The sequence below is a fragment of the Musa acuminata genome, chromosome BXJ1-5 (genome assembly GCF_036884655.1).
Source record: "Musa acuminata AAA Group cultivar baxijiao chromosome BXJ1-5, Cavendish_Baxijiao_AAA, whole genome shotgun sequence".
Classification (NCBI taxonomy): Eukaryota; Viridiplantae; Streptophyta; class Magnoliopsida; order Zingiberales; family Musaceae; genus Musa; species Musa acuminata.
The window spans coordinates 42271690-42292515 of record NC_088331.1 but is presented as its reverse complement, the minus strand read 5'-3'; the positions used below and the strand labels follow the sequence as shown (position 1 = coordinate 42292515).

The 20826-nt window shown below is 39.1% G+C and overlaps 1 protein-coding gene across 1 annotated transcript; it reads right to left on the bottom strand.

Annotated features, from left to right (window-relative positions):
• Positions 1-13992: 13992 nt before the first annotated feature.
• LOC135673978 (protein GRIM REAPER-like) lies at positions 13993-14370 on the bottom strand. Its single transcript, XM_065183384.1, has one exon. The coding sequence runs from the start codon at positions 14368-14370 to the stop codon at positions 13993-13995; it is 378 nt and encodes a 125-aa protein (XP_065039456.1).
• Between the last annotated feature and the right edge of the window lie 6456 nt (positions 14371-20826).

The window sequence follows — 20826 nt, the reverse complement described above, 5'->3', positions numbered from 1 at the left end:
CAACATCTACCTAGTGGAGCTTTTATTGCATTAGATGCATGTTATTTTGTTCCTTCTATTATCAAAAACATTATCTCCATTTCATGTTTAACAGTTAGTGGATATAAATTTGTTTTTTAGAACAATGGTTGTTCGATATTATTAGATGATAAGATCATCACGAAAGGAACATTGCATAATGGTTTATTTATGTTAGACACCACTCCACATATCATGAATGTAAATGCGTCCAAAAGGAAACAAGATGAGTTGAATAGTGCATACCTGTGGCATTGTAGGCTAGGTCACATCCATGAAAGAAGGATTCAAAAGTTGCTAAATGATGGATATCTAGATCCATTCGACTATGTGTCATATGCAACTTGTGAGCCTTGCATTCGTGGAAAACTGACCAAATCTCTATTTAGTAGAACTGGAGAGAGAGCCACTGAGTTGTTGGAACTCATACATAGTGATGTATGTGGACCCATGTCAACTCATGCCATTGGAGGTTACTCCTACTTCATTACATTTACTGATGATTTCTCAAGGTATGGATATGTGTACTTAATGAAGTACAAGTCCGAGGCCTTTGAGAAATTCAGAGAGTATAAGAATGAGGTGGAGAACCAGACTGGAAAGAGTATCAAAACTCTTCGATCAGATCGAGGAGGTGAGTACTTAAGTACAGAGTTTACTCAGTTCCTCAAGGACCATGGGATATTATCCCAATGGACACCTCAGCTCAATGGTGTCTCTGAAAGGAGAAATCGTACATTATTAGATATGGTACGGTCCATGATGAGTTTCACTGACCTACCCATCTCATTCTGGGGATATGCCCTAGAAACCGCAGCTTACCTTCTGAACAAAGTTCCAACTAAGTCGGTAGTGTCTACACCATATGAGATATGGAAAGGGAAGAAGCCTGATCTTAAGGTTGTTAAGATTTGGGGCTGCCCTGCCCACGTTAAAAGACACAACCCCGATAAGTTAGAATCAAGGACAGAGCGATGCATATTTGTGGGATACCCCAAGGAAACTTGTGGGTATTACTTCTATCATCCCGAGGACAAAAGGGTCTTTGTAGCTAATGTTGAATCTCGGATTTTGATGATATAATCAATTAGTGGGTTAATTGATCTAATCCATATTATTGAGTTAAGTGTGCAGGATTAACTACGATAACCAGAAAACATAAAGCAAGGATACCGGAGTCGAGCTCGATGGACGTTTAAGAGACCGAAGAATCATCGGAGATGCTGCCGGAACCATCCGAGAAGAAAACGGGAACGTGTCGGAAGTTCGCCGAAGAAATCGTCGGAGGCTCGCGGAGATCACCGAGAAGGCTCGGCTACTCGTTAAAAGTCATCACAAAGATTGGGAGCTTGCAGGGAGTCCGTCGGAAGAAGTTCGTCGGAAAGCTCGCCGGAACAAGACTCGACGTTCGCGGTTGAAAATTTGCTTAGGATGTGTTTTGGTTATGTAGTCCACTTGTAATTAGGATTAGGATTAAGAGATAATCCTATATCCTGGTTAGGGGCCAACTGGGCCCAAAGTCAGAGTTGGTTTAGGCTAAAAATTAAGCTAAACCAGCGAACTAGAGAGCCAAGATTGAAGCCCAACTAGTGGCTGAAAACACTGTAGTTGGGCTGAAATCACTGTAGGCGGTGGCACCGCCTAGTTTGGCGGTGGAACCGCCCAGCACCCGAGTGCTGGGCGGTGACACCTCCTTGGCTGGGCGGTTGTACCGCCCAGTACCCGAGTGCTGGGCGGTGGCACCGCCTGGCTGGGCGGTGGAACCTCCAGCACCGGGAACCCTAAAAGAATTCAAATTTTGAAACCCAAAATTTGAATCCTCTTGAGGCCTATAAATACCCCTCAAATCTCAACTGAGATTACAACTTTTGAGAAGCATTTTGATTGAGAGAAAAGTCTTAGAAAGTCTTAGAAGTCTTGTTTTCAATTTGCTAGAGAGTTCTCCTCCTTCTTTCTTATTGAAAATTTGTAAGAGGTTGAGCTGCTTGTAAAAGGTTGTAAGAGGGGTGTTTACCCTTCCATTTCAAGAGACTTGCTAGTGGAAGGTGGGAGCCTCATCGAAGAGGGGCCTCGCAAGTGGAGTAGGTCATTTGACCGAACCACTCTAAAAATCGGCGTAATCTCTGGTTTGCTTTTTATTGTTGTCATTTACATTACTGCAAATCTTCTTACTGCTTTAGTTTGTATTACTTTTGCTGCGCAACTTTAAGAATACGCCTTCAAGTTAAATTTCTCAAGTTTCGTTCTTAACGTACGAAAGATTTTGATTAAAATCGAAGTTTTAATCCGCTGCACTAATTCACCCCCCCCTCTTAGTGCCGCTCCGATCCTAACAAGTGGTATCAGAGCGAGGTTATCTCTCATATTTGGTTTAATACCCAAGAGAGATGGCTTATTCCGGCATGCAAGAGGGCCATTCTATTGCACGACCACCTTTGTTTAATGGGTCGGATTACACATATTGGAAGACTCGCATGAGAATCTTCCTCATTTCTATGGACTTTGAGCTTTGGTCTATTGTTGAGAATGGATTTCAAAAATCTTCTCTTCCGATGAGTGAATGGAATGAATCGGAGAAGAAGGTTTTTGCTTTAAATGCAAAGGCTATGAATGCCTTGTTTTGTGCATTAGACAAAAACGAATTTAATCGTGTTTCAATGTGTGATTCGGCTTTTGATATTTGGAGAACTCTTGAGGTCACTCATGAAGGCACTAGCCGAGTGAAAGAGTCCAAAATCAACATCCTTGTGCACTCTTACGAACTTTTCCGAATGAAACCAAGTGAGTCCATCGGAGACATGTACACCCGGTTTACGGATGTCATCAATGGACTCAAAGCTCTTGGTAAAGATTTTACTAACTTTGAACTAGTAACTAAAATCTTAAGATCCCTCCCTAAAAGTTGGGATCCAAAAGTTACGGCCATTCAAGAGGCCAAAGACCTTAAAGCATTCCCTCTTGAAGAACTCATTGGGTCTCTAATGACCTACGAAATGACATGTCAAGCTCATGACGAGCTCGAGAACCCCCTTCCAAAGAACAGGAAGGATATGGCACTCAAATCACAAGAAGACCACTTGAAAGGAACATCAAGTGATGAGGACAGTGACAATGACATTGCACTTTTGACTCAAAAGTTTAAAAAATATTTAAGAAAGAACAGATTTAAAAATAATACAAAAAATAAATTTGAACAAAAGAAAGACCAAGTGATTTGCTATGAATGCAAAAAACCGGGACACTACAAGAACGATTGTCCTCAAGCCAAAAAGAGGACATCAAAGAAGAAGGCGTTCAAGGCAACGTGGGATGATTCAAGTGCATCCGAAGAAGAGGAGTCCAACACCGAGCAAGTTGCTCATTACGCGCTAATGGCGTTAGGAGAAGAGGTATGTGATTTATTTAATGAAGATTTATCTTTTGAAGAACTGTCTATCGCTTTTCATGAATTATTTGATGAATGTAGAACTGTTAGCAAGAAGTTAAGTATCTTAAAGAAAGAGCATGCTTTGCTACAAGATAAGTTTGATAGTCTTCAAACTTCTCCATGCTCTAAGTGTGAGCACTTAGAAGCAATAAAAAATGAAAATATGCTTCTTAAGGAAACCTTAAACAAGTTTAAGGTTGGTAGCAAAGGATTAGATATGATCCTTGCAAACAAGGGTCACATCGCAAATAGAAATGGAATTGGATTTGTAAAAGGATTACATCAAAATCCCACCACTTTCGTAAAAGGACCTACATTACATGTTTCCTCTTATGTGAAATGCAACTTTTGTTGCAAATCCGGACATATTGCCTACAAATGCCCATTTAGGAAAATTAGTTCACAAAAATTAATATGGGTTCCTAAAGGAACTATAAAGAATTCAATCATAAATAACAAAGTTAGTGGGTCAATTTTTGAGGCACCCAAAATCAAATGGGTACCTAAAAATCATCCTCTTTTGTAGACAAACCCACAAGCTAGGAGCAAGAGATGGTATCTCGATAGTGGATGCTCAAGACATATGACTGGAGATCCATCTCATTTCTCTATGCTCACTAGCAAAGAAGAAGGGTACGTTACCTTCGGAGACAACAACAAGGGCAAAATCATTGGCAAGGGAACTATTGGTAACAAATTTAATTTTTCCATTGATGATGTCTTACTAGTTGATGGATTGAAACATAATCTCTTGAGTATTAGTCAACTATGCGATAAAGGTTACATCGTTAGATTTGAATCAAATATGTGCATTATTGAAAAACCAAATCATAACATGACTATGATTGCTTTAAAACAAAATAATGTCTATACCATCAATCTTGATGAACTAAGTAATGAAATGTGCTTCTCCGTCATAAATGATGATGCTTGGCTTTGGCATAGGAGATTAGGCCATGCAAGCATGAAAACAATATCTAAGATCTCATCTCAAGAATTAGTACGAGGAATTCCAAATATAAAGTTTATTAAGGACAAAGTATGCGATGCATGTCAACTAGGCAAACAAATAAAAACAAGCTTCAAACCAAAAAATCAAATTAGCACTACTAGACCATTACAATTGATCCATTTGGACCTATTTGGACCAATTGATACAACAAGTCTAGGTGGAAGCAAATATGCTTTTGTGATTGTGGATGACTACTCTAGATACACTTGGACCTATTTCTTAGCTCACAAAAGTGATTGCTTCAAGTGTTTCTCTAAATTTTGTAAACTCACTCAAAACGAAAAAGGCTTCATGATTTCATCAATTCGGAGTGATCACGGTGGTGAATTCCAAAACCGTGACTTTCAAAATTTTTGCGAAAGTAATGGGTACAATCACAACTTCTCAACTCCAAGAAATCCTCAACAAAATGGAGTAGTTGAAAGGAAAAATAGAAACCTACAAGAAATGGCAAGAACTATGTTGAATGAACATAGTTTACCTAAGTACTTTTGGGCCGAAGCCGTAAATACGGCTTGCTACATCATGAATAGAGTCCTAATAAGACCATCCTTATCCAAAACTCCCTATGAATTATGGAATAACAAAAAACCAAACATCTCCTATTTTAAAGTTTTTGGTTGTAAATGCTTTATTTTAAATGAAAGGGATGCTTTAGGAAAATTTGATGCTAAATCCGATGAAGGCATCTTTCTTGGTTACTCTTCCGTTTCTAAAGCTTTTCGGGTTTTTAATAAAAGAACTTTAGTAATTGAAGAGTCTATTCATGTAGTTTTTAATGAAATTTCCGATTTAAAGAAAAATGATTTTGATGATGATCTTGGTTTTGATAATTTGAATTTAAATAAACCCTCTCCTCAAAATAGCCATTTGAATGCATCTTCTTCCGAAATTTCTTTACCAAAAGAATGGAAGTATGTAGATGCTCATCCAAAAGAGCAAATTATAGGAGATACATCAAAAGGGGTTCAAACTCGTTCTTCTTTCAAAAATTTCTGTGCTAACGCCGCTTTCCTTTCTCAAATTGAACCTAAATGCATTGACGAAGCCTTAAAAGATGATTTTTGGATCATTGCAATGCAAGAAGAATTGAACCAATTTGAGAGGAATGAGGTATGGAAGCTTGTTCCTAGACCAAGTGACCACTTAGTCATAGGTACTAAGTGGGTCTTTAGAAACAAGCAAGACGAAAATGGTATCGTGGTTAGAAACAAGGCTAGATTAGTGGCCAAAGGTTTCAACCAAGAAGAAGGTATCGATTACGATGAAACCTTCGCTCCCGTGGCTCGATTAGAAGCCATAAGGATGCTCCTTGCCTATGCTAGTAGTAATAATTTTAAACTATTTCAAATGGATGTTAAAAGTGCTTTCTTGAATGGTTTTATTTCCGAAGAAGTATTTGTCGAACAACCTCCCGGATTTGAAAATTCTCTTCTTCCTAATCATGTATTCAAATTGACTAAAGCTCTCTATGGCTTAAAACAAGCTCCTAGAGCTTGGTATGAAAGGCTTAGTTCCTTTCTTATTTTAAATAATTTTACCAAAGGCAAGGTTGATACTACATTGTTTATTAAACATTTTGAAAATAATTTTCTTATTGTGCAAATTTATGTTGACGATATTGTGTTTGGCTCTTCGGATGAATCACTATGTGAATCATTTGCCAAATGTATGAGTCTTGAATTTGAAATGAGTTTAATGGGTGAATTAACTTTCTTTTTGGGATTACAAATCAAACAACTTAGTGATGGTATATTTCTTAACCAATCGAAATATACATTAGAATTGTTAAAACGATTTAACATGGATAATTCAAAAGCAATAAACACCCCTATGAGTACTACGACTAAGTTAGATATGGATGAAAATGGTGAAAGTTTCGATCAAAAAACATATAGGGGAATGATAGGTAGTCTACTCTACCTCACTGCAACTAGACCGGATATTATGTTTAGTGTAGGACTTTGCGCTAGGTTTCAATCTAATCCTAAATTATCTCATCTTAAGAGTGTTAAAAGAATATTTAGGTATCTTAAAGGAACTCCAAATTTAGGATTGTGGTATCCAAAATCTGAAAAATTTGATCTAATAGCTTATGCAGATGCCGATTTTGGCGGATGCAGGATAGATAGAAAAAGTACATCCGGAACATGCCAATTTTTAGGACATGCACTTGTTTCTTGGACTTCCAAGAAACAAAATTCAGTTGCACTATCTACGGCGGAAGCCGAATACATTGCTGCAAGTGCATGTTGTGCACAAGTAATTTGGATGAAAAATACATTAGAAGACTATGGAATTCACTTTAAAAATATTCCCATAAAATGTGATAATACTAGTGCCATATGCCTTACTAAAAATCCAATTCAGCACTCTAGAACTAAGCACATCGACGTTAGGCATCATTTCATACGCAATCATGTTTTTAACAATGATGTTGTTCTAGAATTCATTGACACAAAGCATCAATTAGCAGATATATTTACAAAAGCTTTGAATGAAGACCAATTTGAATTCATTAGAAGGGAATTAGGTATGTTAAATTGTCCCTAAACAATAAACTTGTTTGATTGGATTTTCCGTAAAGTTTTTCATCTTCTTTCCATCTCTCATTCTCCTTCAAATTCCATATGACATGTTGTGAAATCTCGAAATCGACTTTGATGACTTGATTATGAATTTCAAGTTAGCGATTTGATTTAAATAAGTTTTATTTAAATCATAATCTTGATCTTGCAAAATTGGAATCACAAATAATATCACTTGGCATTCATGAATTGATACTTACAAATATGAAAGTATTGGCATTCATGACTTGAATTTGATTGAAACATTGTATGCTTAAATTCATCATTCTCCTATGTTTCAAAAATTCTTTAAATGCCTTATGTGATGATTAAAAAGTAATGTTGAGATTTTCATGAATTTGACGATTTGAATGAGTTTGTATTCGAATTATGATCTTGACTTCGTGAAATTACTACTTGAATTTTTTATCCCAATCTCTCTCTTATACATCTACAATTTCTATTATTCATAGAAAGAAGAGATTAGATAATATGAATGCATGCTGAATTTTCCTCTAAAATGAACTCTGCGTAAATATTTTTGCATACTTAATTTTCAATGATAAAATCGTTGTATGACAAAATATGTGCTTCAAGTCTCATTTTCCTTTTTGTTGATGACAAAGGGGGAGAAAAGTGATGACTTATATGAATTGCAAAATCCTTGAGAAAAGTGATCGATCGATGATTATCTTATATGCCTTGCAAAATCCTTGAAAATATCGTAAGATTGATTGATCATATTGAATGCATGTCTAAAACGTATAATCATGCAATTCAAGTTGAAAATCTTTATTTCTTGTCATAGTAAAATTTGTCTCTTATCTTTCGACTTGAAAAAGATTTTCATCAAAGTTTCGTACTTACTATTGTTTAATGAGGATAACGATAGAGTTCTACGATTAGAACTTATCGGGTTATGCTTGAATCCAATGGGATGGAATTCAAGTGTTTTTTTTTATCTTCTCATAATATGGCATATAGATAGGGGGAGTTATGTTTAACTCCGTCATCAATTGATTGTCATCATCAAAAAGGGGGAGATTGTTGAATCTCGGATTTTGATGATATAATCAATTAGTGGGTTAATTGATCTAATCCATATTATTGAGTTAAGTGTGCAGGATTAACTACGATAACCAGAAAACATAAAGCAAGGATACCGGAGTCGAGCTCGATGGACGTTTAAGAGACCGAAGAATCATCGGAGATGCTGCCGGAACCATCCGAGAAGAAAACGGGAACGTGTCGGAAGTTCGCCGAAGAAATCGTCGGAGGCTCGCGGAGATCACCGAGAAGGCTCGGCTACTCGTTAAAAGTCATCACAAAGATTGGGAGCTTGCAGGGAGTCCGTCGGAAGAAGTTCGTCGGAAAGCTCGCCGGAACAAGACTCGACGTTCGCGGTTGAAAATTTGCTTAGGATGTGTTTTGGTTATGTAGTCCACTTGTAATTAGGATTAGGATTAAGAGATAATCCTATATCCTGGTTAGGGGCCAACTGGGCCCAAAGTCAGAGTTGGTTTAGGCTAAAAATTAAGCTAAACCAGCGAACTAGAGAGCCAAGATTGAAGCCCAACTAGTGGCTGAAAACACTGTAGTTGGGCTGAAATCACTGTAGGCGGTGGCACCGCCTAGTTTGGCGGTGGAACCGCCCAGCACCCGAGTGCTGGGCGGTGACACCTCCTTGGCTGGGCGGTTGTACCGCCCAGTACCCGAGTGCTGGGCGGTGGCACCGCCTGGCTGGGCGGTGGAACCTCCAGCACCGGGAACCCTAAAAGAATTCAAATTTTGAAACCCAAAATTTGAATCCTCTTGAGGCCTATAAATACCCCTCAAATCTCAACTGAGATTACAACTTTTGAGAAGCATTTTGATTGAGAGAAAAGTCTTAGAAAGTCTTAGAAGTCTTGTTTTCAATTTGCTAGAGAGTTCTCCTCCTTCTTTCTTATTGAAAATTTGTAAGAGGTTGAGCTGCTTGTAAAAGGTTGTAAGAGGGGTGTTTACCCTTCCATTTCAAGAGACTTGCTAGTGGAAGGTGGGAGCCTCATCGAAGAGGGGCCTCGCAAGTGGAGTAGGTCATTTGACCGAACCACTCTAAAAATCGGCGTAATCTCTGGTTTGCTTTTTATTGTTGTCATTTACATTACTGCAAATCTTCTTACTGCTTTAGTTTGTATTACTTTTGCTGCGCAACTTTAAGAATACGCCTTCAAGTTAAATTTCTCAAGTTTCGTTCTTAACGTACGAAAGATTTTGATTAAAATCGAAGTTTTAATCCGCTGCACTAATTCACCCCCCCCTCTTAGTGCCGCTCCGATCCTAACAGCTAAGAGAGCAGTGTTCCTTGAGAAGGAACACATTCTTCACGGAGACAGTGAGAGAATGATAGAATTGAGCGAGGTTGGAGAACCAAGCTCAAGCACCACTCTACAGCCCGAGTCTGTTCAGGTACCTAATACACAAGTATCAACTTTATGCAGGTCTGATAGAGTATCCCATCCTCCTGAGAGATATGTGGGACATATTAGAGGAGAGGATGTAGAGGATATTGATCCTCAGACCTACGATGAGGCTATTATGAGTATAGACTCCGGAAAGTGGAAAGAAGCCATGAATTCTGAGATGGATTCTATGTACTCCAATAAGGTTTGGAACCTAGTTGATGCACCCGAAGGTATTGTACCCATCGGTTGCAAGTGGATCTTTAAGAAAAAGATCGGAGTAGATGGAAAGGTAGAGACCTATAAAGCAAGGCTAGTGGCTAAAGGGTATCGTCAAAGGCAAGGTGTTGACTACGACGAAACTTTCTCACCCGTAGCAATGCTAAAATCCATCAGAATTCTATTGGCTATTGCAGCACACTATGATTATGAGATCTGGCAGATGGATGTGAAAACTGCATTCCTCAACGGGAACTTGGAGGAGGAGGTGTATATGATGCAACCTGAGGGATTCGTGTCCAAGAACTGCCCAGATAAGGTGTGTAGGTTGCTTAGATCCATTTATGGACTAAAGCAAGCTTCCCGAAGTTGGAACATAAGATTTGATGAGGCAATCAGATCTTATGACTTCGTTAAGAACGAAGATGAGCCTTGTGTATACAGAAAGGTAAGTGGGAGCGCTATTAGCTTTTTGGTGTTATATGTGGATGACATCCTCATCATTGGGAATGACATAGGAATGCTATCCACAATAAAGGCTTGGTTATCTAGACACTTCTCCATGAAGGACTTAGGAGAAGCATCTTATATCTTGGGGATTAGAATCTATAGAGATAGATCCAAAAGGATGCTTGGCTTGTCCCAGTCCAGGTACATAGAAACCATTGTCAAAATGTTTGGCATTGAAAATTCTAAGAAAGGGCGAACATGGATATGATACCTTATGCCTCAGCAATATGGTATATCATGTATGCCATGCTATGTACTAGGCCTGATATAGCGCATGCTCTGAGTGTCACGAGCAGGTATCAGGCGGATCCAGGCTTGGAGCACTGGAAAGCAGTAAAGTGTATCCTTAAGTGCTTGAGAAGGACTAAGGATCTTTTACTAGTATATGGAGGTAATAGCCTTAAGGTTGAAGGCTTCACTGACTCAAGTTTTCAGTCTGATGTCGATGATAGCAAGTCGAATTCAGGGTATGTGTACACCTTGAATGGAGGAGCAGTGTGCTGGAAGAGTTCCAAGCAAGATACCACTTCTGACTCGACCACAGAGGCGGAGTACATTGCTGCATCGGATGCAGCAAAGGAGGGAGTCTGGGTGAAGAAGTTCATCATAGATTTGGGAGTCGATACAGATAGCGACAAGTCGACTTCCTTATATTGCGACAACTATGGGGTGATTACTCAAATAAGGGAACCCGGGTCTCATCAGAAGTGTTCTGAGGAGGTTCCAGCTTATAAGAGAGATCGTAACCCGAGGAGATGTAGTAGTGGAATTGTTCCATCCGAAGATAACATTGCAGATCCACTGATAAAGCCGTTGTCTCAGATTGTCTTTGAGCGTCACAGGAGTCTGATGGGGATCAGACACATAGGTGATTGGCTTTAGGTCAAGTGGGAGATTGCTAGTCATAGGTGCCCAGCAAGCCAATCACGTGAGTGATGGCACGTGTGACTTGATACAGAATCTTTTTGCTTATTATATTTTGGCGTATATCACTTTATAACTATTGCATAAATGCATATATATTGTGATGTCCTTGGATTTGTGCAATGGGAATCGGATCGTGATGAGATCACGATAATGAGATCGATTCACCTTTAAACACATATCCTAAATAATCCCGGTCATAGGTTACTCGAGAGGGACATCGTGATAACCGGATAGACTGGTGTGCTGTATACCCGTCCATATGATGGATGCAGCTGGTCTCATAGCTGCTCGTGTAGGGACACTAGGGATACAGTACAGGTGCTCATTGGAGAATGAGTTCACTGATTGATTCGCTTACGGAATGCTGGATGGTTGATGATGCCTTATTGTCAGACAACGATTCCGTAGTCCTAGTGGTGTATCTGGTTCTTAGACTTGAGACACCAAGGATGTCCTGTATGAGTGCTCCACTCTTTGATACCAGACTTATAGGTTTGGCTGTTCCCAAATCTAGTACAGCTGGTCATTGGGAGTGGTAGTCGACCTTACGAGGGCTATTGAGTGTCGATAGAGGATCATCCACTCTCGGTATCATGAGAGGAATATCCCATGTGTTCTTGCTCAGACAAATCCTTGGCCAGGGTCATTCGGGTTGAGAGAGAAAGAGTTCTCCGGGAGAATCCGATTAGAGCGAGACTCGAGTAGAAACCGTATGGGTCTGACAACACCATGCTCGATATACGGTCTCTGGGATATTAGATGGATGAGGGACTATAGGTACATGGTAACTGAGGACAGACAGGTCCAATGGATTGGATTCCCCTGTATCATCTGGGGACTACGGCGTAGTGGCCTAGTACTTCCGTAGTCGATGAGTCGAGTGAATTATTACAGAGATAATAATTCACTGAGTTAGAAGGAGTTCTGACAGGTATGACTCACGGCCAGCTCGATATTGGGCCTAGAGGGTCACACACATATGGTAGGCATTGCGATGAGTAGAGGTTCGGATATGAGATATCCGACGGAGCCCTTGTCTTATTGGATGCAGATCCAATACCCACTAGGGAAAGGACCCATTAGGGTTTTGACACGGGATCTCTATAAATAGGAGGGATTCACAGCCTCATAGGCTAGAGTCTTTGCTTGCCCTTCCTATTCTCCTCTCCCTCTCCCCCTCAGAGTAGGCCTGGAGTTTTGAGGAGCGTCGTCGCAACCCTGCTGTGTGGATCACCGCTAGAGAGGAGGACGCTTGACCTCCTTCACCCTCTCCTAAGGATCTGCAAGGAAACAGGGATATACGATCTCCCTAGGTAACACAATCTCTATACGCAGTTTTGTGTTTTTTGCGGATTTTGCGCACCAATCTTCGCACGACGATGAACATCTTTTTGGGAATCGGGGATTTTTGTTTTCTTGTTCTTCCGCTGCACATATGATGTCGCCCCCTATGATTTCCCAACAGGATGAATAAGTTCAATTCCAACATCATCACGTCAAGCTTAATAATTACCACATCATGTTATTCGTATTTCTTTCCTTCGCTTATAATTCTGAATGCAACAAATGCAACAGACCAACTGAATAGAATAGAATACAGCACGATAAGAAAGTAGAAAGGACTTAGGACAAACTAAGTATCATCTTAAATCTATCTCTATAGATCTAAATCCTCAAAACATAGGATGATTTTCCTAAGTCCTTTTATAGAGGAGTGTCTATATAACCAAGCATTTATTATGAATAACATTCATACATCATTCCTAATGATCTGGATGTCATCGAAATATAACACAAAAAATGTGATAGCGCTCTCATTTACCTTCTTGTATACACAAGGCTCATCTTTATTCTGAATGAAGTCATAAGCTTTTCTTTATCTCTACGAGTCTTTCCGACACTTAGCACATGTGAGCATGCTCCCCCTTTGTCTTCTCTGTGAGGGAATGGTCTATTTGAAATTTCTATCATGATGGTTGTTTCTTTTCCTACATATGCTATACATATTTACTATATATACAACAATATATCATACTTAGTTTCGTGACTTGCATTAAGTTCTATAATTTTGAAGTAGTGAATGCTGGTTAGTGATGTGACACATTCTTTAGCTAACTTTGCTCGATCAAGATTCGTTTGTCAGTCTTAGGGATTTGATTTCCCATCTAATTTTTGCAAAAAATTTAATTCTCTTATTCTTGCTACAATAGTAGAATAAAGAGTTTTTATTTTTCTGGAAAAAAAAGGTTGGTTAGTGAACTTGAATAATGAAATTTCAAGCATTTATTGCCAAGTTTAGAAATTGATAGAGTGCTAGTAATATATTAGGTTTTGATATATGAAACTTGAAGATATATGAATCACATGTCGAAGGGATACGGAGAGTGATAGAGCAAGAAAGAAAGAATGTATTATTATTTGACTCAAATTATCCTGACTACAACCCAAACTCTATGATCTCATAACCCAATATTTGGAGTTTGTATAGCCCCATTGATACATCAAATTTAATATGTTCAATGTGAATATCTTTTCTCTAAGTGATTTTTCAACTTCCAAGAATTAATATTTAGTTTGGTTCATTCTCCTATAGGGTTTTTAATGTGCTTCACCTTTTGAGAACTTCTTTATAATAATACCTTGATGTGCTTCAAACTTCTTCATGGTTGATTGGAAGGATGAATAAGTTCAATTCCAACATCATCATGTCAAGCTTAATCATTACATCATCACGTTATTCGTATTTATTTCCTTCGCTTATAATTCTGAATGCAACAAATACAACAGACCAACTGAATAGAATAGAATACAGCACGACAAGAAAGTAGAAATGCAAGTGTATAGGTGTCACAGTGATGAATGAATCATGCTCTAAGCATAGCTACACATCCCGAACTGGCAGAAGCAACCCTTCGTGCACCTCTTGTCGCAGCCACCGCAGTTGTTGGGGTCATACATCACGTTGACGCAGCTGCCGCCGCAGCACGATTGGCCGAACCAGCACTTTTTCCCGCACTCCCCGCAGTTCTGGTTGTCGGTCATCACGTCCACGCATTGTTTCCTGCAGCAGTGGTGGCCGGCGCGACAAACTCTAGGGAACTTGTCGCAGGTCATCGAGCCTCTCGGTTTGTGATGCCTAAGCGAGGAGTAGATCCCCAGGGACAATGAAGACGGTGCTGCTGCTGCTGTCGAGCGCTCGTCCGATTCCGCAGAGGAAACGGGGAAGGCAAGAGATGTGGTCAAGGCCATGGCGCATGCCACGACGAAGAAGAACCTCATTGTCATTCTTACGTGGCGCAACTGACGAGGTTTAAGGGAGAAGGCTGGTTGAGGTTTGAGTGTAGACGACGATCTGGTTATGGGAGGGAGACGGGATGCATGATGGGTATTTATAAAGGGACGTGGTGAGAGATCAACGAGTTGAAAGGTTGGTCAATTGTGTACATTATTCATGGCTATATATTTCCAAACACCAATTAATCGAGTCACTAAACAATCATTTTCCTCATATTGTTCAAATGCCTGTCAAGTTGATTTGATTCACAGTATTAAACCACGATTAGCACACGGCCGTGAAGATTCCAAATAATGAGCGTGCCCGCCGCCGCTCACTCGGCCACGTAGGCCGACAGAAAAGTCGACGCTGGATGAATCAGTTTGGCGTCAAGAAGCCAAGTTGGCGAGTTGTTGACTATTTGTGGCCCATGCACAAGTGAATTCCTAATAATGTTGACCAAAAGGCGTGGAACATTCGATACATCGGGTGTTTCCAAGTCAAAGACCAATGTCAGCATCCTCTGGTGCACGGGACGACAGGGAATTTGTGCTGGAATTATACCGAATTCTTGATTCCGTTTGGGATACATTAGGCCAATGCCAAACTAGTATTCTTGTCACCTTTTGAATAGCCGAGCGTGTGTTACGGGGGTGTTCAATGCTGTGGATCGCAGTGCGAGAGGAAGTGTAAGTGCAAACATTAATTGAGAAAGAGTTTTTTATGACGATATCTTCCTTCTACTATATCGCCTATTGTCCTTGATGAGATATGAACTGTGTATCAATGGCCATGACATTGTGCTTAGTTCAAAGCTGTTCTTTGGTATAATATGTGATTAGGAAGAATCGAAGAAGCCGAACTGTCTTAGACTGCATAGATAGAGAGAGATACCATCTACGTCGACTTTTCAGATAAGTCCACTTTGCATGGGGACAAAAGTCATCGTCAATAGAGAAAATATGTAATACATTATAAACTTTGTTTTCATGCGCTTTTCATGCATTGCATATGGAAAATTTGTGTCTTAGGTCTTGCCACCGAATAATTTGTATATCAAGTTCACAATCGTTTCCTTCCTTCGTCAGCTTCTATAGTGCAAGAAGCTCGCTGCTTTCCATTCATATATATCTCTAATAGTGTCATTTGGGTTGGTAGAGATGATAAGGGTTTTCACGATCTAGAGAATTTCTTGTAAAAAATAAAGAGAAGATCTACACCCATAGTCAATCGATCAATTCGATAACGATGACTTATCAATTAAGTAGCATCTAACTAACTAGTTTATTTCTTATTAAAACACTAAGGGAACTTCATTAGGTAAGATCTTTGATGTTGAATTCTCAGATGATGGAGATATAAAACGGAATAACCTTTGTATATGAACAAATACTAGCAGGCCATGGTACGCAGTGGAATTAAATGAAATTACAATCAAATAGAACACCAAGATATACGTGAAAAACCCCTCTAATATGAAGGGTAAAAACCATGAGGTAAACTAGAGATAATCCACTATGAGAATAATGAATATACAAATCTCAATCTCTTGCCCTAAACCCTAACAACAATCACAAGAGAACAAATGGGATATAAGGATCACGTTACTGTCCACGATATCTAAAACCTTCCCAAGTAATCACAGCAAAAGTCTACTGTAGATTTGATTTAACCTGAGATGTGAACACTGTTAGATGATTGAGAACAACCACTCTGCGTTGTCCTTGTTTTCTTCCATTTCTTTCTCTTCATTTTCTGCCTTGTTTTCCTCCTTTTGTTTGAAATCCCGTAGTTATTTTCTTCTCCCACATTGCTGCCCTATTTATGTCTTTTTCTGCCTCTAAAATGCAGCCACCACACCCCCTCTAATGTTAATTAGGGTTAGGTTAAGAGGGGGTGAGCTGTGGGCTACACAAGCCCACTATGGGCTGAATTTGTAGGTTGCCAGCCCAACAACCTCCCCTTTCAGCCCATAACAGAGGCTGTCCCATGACTCCTCAATATGAAGCTATGCTGACCAGCTGTCGGCATATCTCCTGTCTTTCTTTTGGTAAAGTTTTTGTCAACATGTCTACTCCGTTGTCATCTATGTGAATTTTCTGAAGTTATAACTACTTCTCTTCAAACACATTTCGAATCCAGTGGTATCTGATATCTATATGCTTTGACTTGGAATAAAATATTGGGTTCTTACATAAATGGATGGTACTCTGGCTGTCACAATGTACCACATAATTTTTTTGTTTCAGCCCCAATTCTTGTAAGAATTCTTTCATCCATAACATTTCTTTGTATACCTCTGTAGCAGCAATATATTCTGCTTCTGTGGTGGATAGAGCAATACACCTTTGCAACCTAGATTGCCATGACACAACTCCCCTGTAAAAGTAAGTACATAACCTGAAGTAGACTTTTTCGTATCTATATCTCTTGCCATATCTGCATCTGTGTAACCTGTCAACACATGTGGTCCACCTCCAAAGCTTAAACAAACCTTAGAGTTCCCTCTGAAATATCTAAAAATCCACTTCACTACTGCCCAGTGCGCTTTGCTTGGATTTGCAAGAAATCTACTAGTAACACCAACTGCATATACGATGTTTGACCTCGTACATACCATTGTATACATTAAACTTCCAACTATTGAAGCATAAAGAACCTTTTGCGTTTTCTCTTTCTCCTAATCACTTGATGGACTCTGTTCTGAGCACAACTTGAAGTGACCTACAAGAGGAGAACCAACTAGTTTTGCATTGCTCATACTGAATTTTTTTCAATACCTTCTCGATGTATTTCTCCTGTGACAATCAAATCTTCTTATTTTTCCTGTCACGGGAAATCTGCATACCTAGTATTTGCTTTGCTGGCCCCATGTCCTTCATTGCAAAAGACTCAGCTCCTTCTTCAATCTGTCAAATTTAGACATATCTTTTCCAAAAATAAGCATATCATCAACATAAAGTAAGAGAATAATAAAATCCTCACCAAACCATTTGATGTACACATAATGATCTGAAGCCGTTATTTTGTATCAATTTTCTATCATAAATGAATCAAACTTTCTATACCACTGTCTTAGAGCTTGCTTTAGCCCATACAAGCTCTTCTTCAATTTGCAGACAAAGTTCTCTTTACCTTTGACTTTGAAGCCTTCTGGTTGCTCCATATAAATTTCCTCCTCCAAATCTCCATGAAGGAAAGCTGTCTTCACATCTAACTACTCAACCTCCAAGTCCTGGCTAGTAGCAATACCAAGAGCAACACGAATAGAAGACATTTTAACAACAGAAGAAAAAATCTCTTCAAAGTCACTACTTTTCTTTTGACAAAAGCCTTTCACAACCAATCTAGCTTTGTACTTTGGTTGAGAACAATATTCTTAAGTCTTCAACCTGAAAACTCACTTGTTCTTCAAGGCCTTCATTCTATTTGGTAGTAGCACCAAATCATAAGTGTGGTTCTTCTGAAGAGCATCCATCTCTTCCTACATAGCAACTAACCACTTATCTTTCTACTCACTTTCAATTGCTTCCTGGTAACTCTCTGGTTCACCTGCATCAGTAAGCATCACATACTTATATATAGAGTATCTTCTAAAAGGTTGACGTTGTCTAGAAGATCTTCTCAACTGAGGTTATGCGGGAAGTTGCTCTCCAACTTCTTCTTTCTCAACATGTCCTGCAGGTACATCAACATCAGGCTCTACACTATCTTCCTGTACATCTCCTCCATCACTCTTATATACTGGAGGAGTAATTGGGTCACAATCTGCTAATCCTTCTGCAGAAGTATTGGCTGGTGCTTTCTTCTTCAAATCTTCAAAAGTTTGATCCTCAAAGAATACTACATCTCTGCTTCTAAACAAACACCTTCTGCTTTTCTGGATCCCAAAGCCTGTAACCAAAATGATCATATGAGTAACCAAGAAAAATACATTGTTTAGACTTACCATCCAGCTTGGACCTCTCATTATCTGGAATATATGCAAATGCACGACAATCAAACACTCTCAAATGCTTGTAGGAAACATCTTTCTCTGACCATACATGCTCTGCAACATCACCATCTAGGGTTGTATATGGTGATAAGTTGATCACATCAACTGTAGTCCTCAAAGCTTCATCCTAAAACTTTTTGGGTAGCTTAGCCTGTGAAAGCATACATCTGATCTTTTCCATGATAGTGTGGTTCATCCTCTCTGCAATTGCATTATGCTGAGGTGTACCAGGAACTGTCATCTCATGTTGGATCACATGTGACCTGCAATAGTCATTAAACAATCCTGTATACTCACCACCATTATCTAATCTTATGCATTTCAATTTCCTTTCTGTCTCCCTTTCAACCCTAGCATGAAACTCTTTGAAGACATTAATCACCTGATCTTTAGTCTTGAAAACATAAGCCCAAACTTTCCTGGAAAAATCATCTATAAAAGTGACAAAATAAAGTGCACCACTTATACCAAGGGCATCAACAGATCCACCAGGAGTTTTTGTCCTCAAAGGACCATATACATCTGTATAAACACGATCTAAGGCATGCATTTTTCTAGACAAAGTAGGACTAGGAAACGAATCTCTATATTGTTTACTAGCCAAACAATCAACACAAGGGTTCAGATGTATACCTTTGAGGTTTGGTAATACCTCTCTCTTGGAAAGAGCTTGCAGCCCCTTCTCGCTTATGTGTCCCAATCGCCTATGCCACAACTCCATGCTGAAGTCTTTTTCTGTAGTATTTAACTGCTCACCATAAGCTTTAGCCTACAACTTGTACAAAGTATGATATTTCTTTCCATTAGCTATAACAAAAGAACCCTTACTGAGCTTCCATTGCCCTTTGTGAAATCTGTTATCATAGTTTTCATCATCTAGCCTTCCAACTGAAATTAGATTCAGCCTCAAGTCAACCACATGCCTCACATCCTTAAGTACCAACTTGCAGCTAAGGTTGGTCTTTAAATGGATATCACCAATGCCTATGATGTCTGTTGTGGCATAGTTGCTAATCTTGACAACACCAAAATTTTCAAACCTGTATGTAGCAAAAAACTTCCTCCGTGGTGTAGCATGATAAAAGCACCTGTGTCAATCACCCACTTAAGATCCTGACACACACAAGAAAAAATATCATCAGAAGGAGATAAAATCAAATAATCACCACCTGCATTGTAGCTGTGATATTATCTTTTGACTCTATAGACTCCACTTCATTTTCCTTTTTCTTGCTCTACTTAGGTTGCTTACATTGGTTCTTGTAATGTCCTTTCTCACCACAATTATAGCAAACAATATCTTTTCTTGATCTTGACTTGCTTCTACCCATGCGTGAACTGCTTCTAGACTTTGACCTTCCTCTGTTCTCTGAGATAAGTGCCTGTAAATCATTCTAAGATGTTGCTGAACTCTTTCTTCTCAACTCCTCATTCAATAAACTGTTTGTTACTTGACTCATTGTGACAACACCATCTGGCACAGAATTACTAAGGGAAACTACTAGTGTCTCCCAACTTTCTAGTAATGAACTGAGAAGTAACAATGCTTGCAACTCATCATCAATAGACATTTTCATAGAGGATAACTGGTTAGTAATACTTTGCATTTCATTCAAATGTTCAGCAATAGAAGCACCCTCTTTATATTTTAGGTTCACAAGTTTTCTGATAAAAAAAGCTTTGTTGCCAGTAGTTTTTCTTTCATAGAGACTTTTCAACTTTTTCCAAAGAGAATATATAGAAATTTTAGTAGAAACATGGCGAAAGACACTTCCATCAAGCCACTATCGAATAAATCCAATTGTTTTTCGATCTAACCTCTTCCACTCATCATCTGTTATAGTTATGGGTTTTGCACTATCCCCCTGCAAAGGTCCATACAAATCTTTGCAATACAAGAGATCTTCCATTCTTGGCTTCTATATCATCCAATTGTTTCCATTTAAACTAATCATGCAAGAAACATTACTGGCCTCCATGTTCAAATACAAAATTAAATCACCAAAACCCTGCTCTGATACTAGTTGATGGGGATATAAAACGGAATAACCTTTGTATATGAATAATTACTAGCAGGCCATGATATGTAGTGGGAACTAAATGAAATCACAATCAAATAGAACACCAAGATATACATGGAAAACCCCTCTAATATGAAGGGTAAAAACCACGGGACAAACTAGGGATAATCCACCATGAGAATTATGAATATATAAATCTCAATCTCTTGCCCTAAACCCTAGCAACAATCACAAGAGAACAACTGAGATACAAAGATCACGTCACTGTCCACAATATCTAAAACCTCTCCAAGTAATCACAGCAAGGGTCTACTGTAGATTTGATCTAACCTGAGATGAGAACACTGCTAGATGATTGAGAATAGCCTCTCTGCGTTGTCCTTATCTTCTTCCCTTTCTTTCTCTTCCTTTTC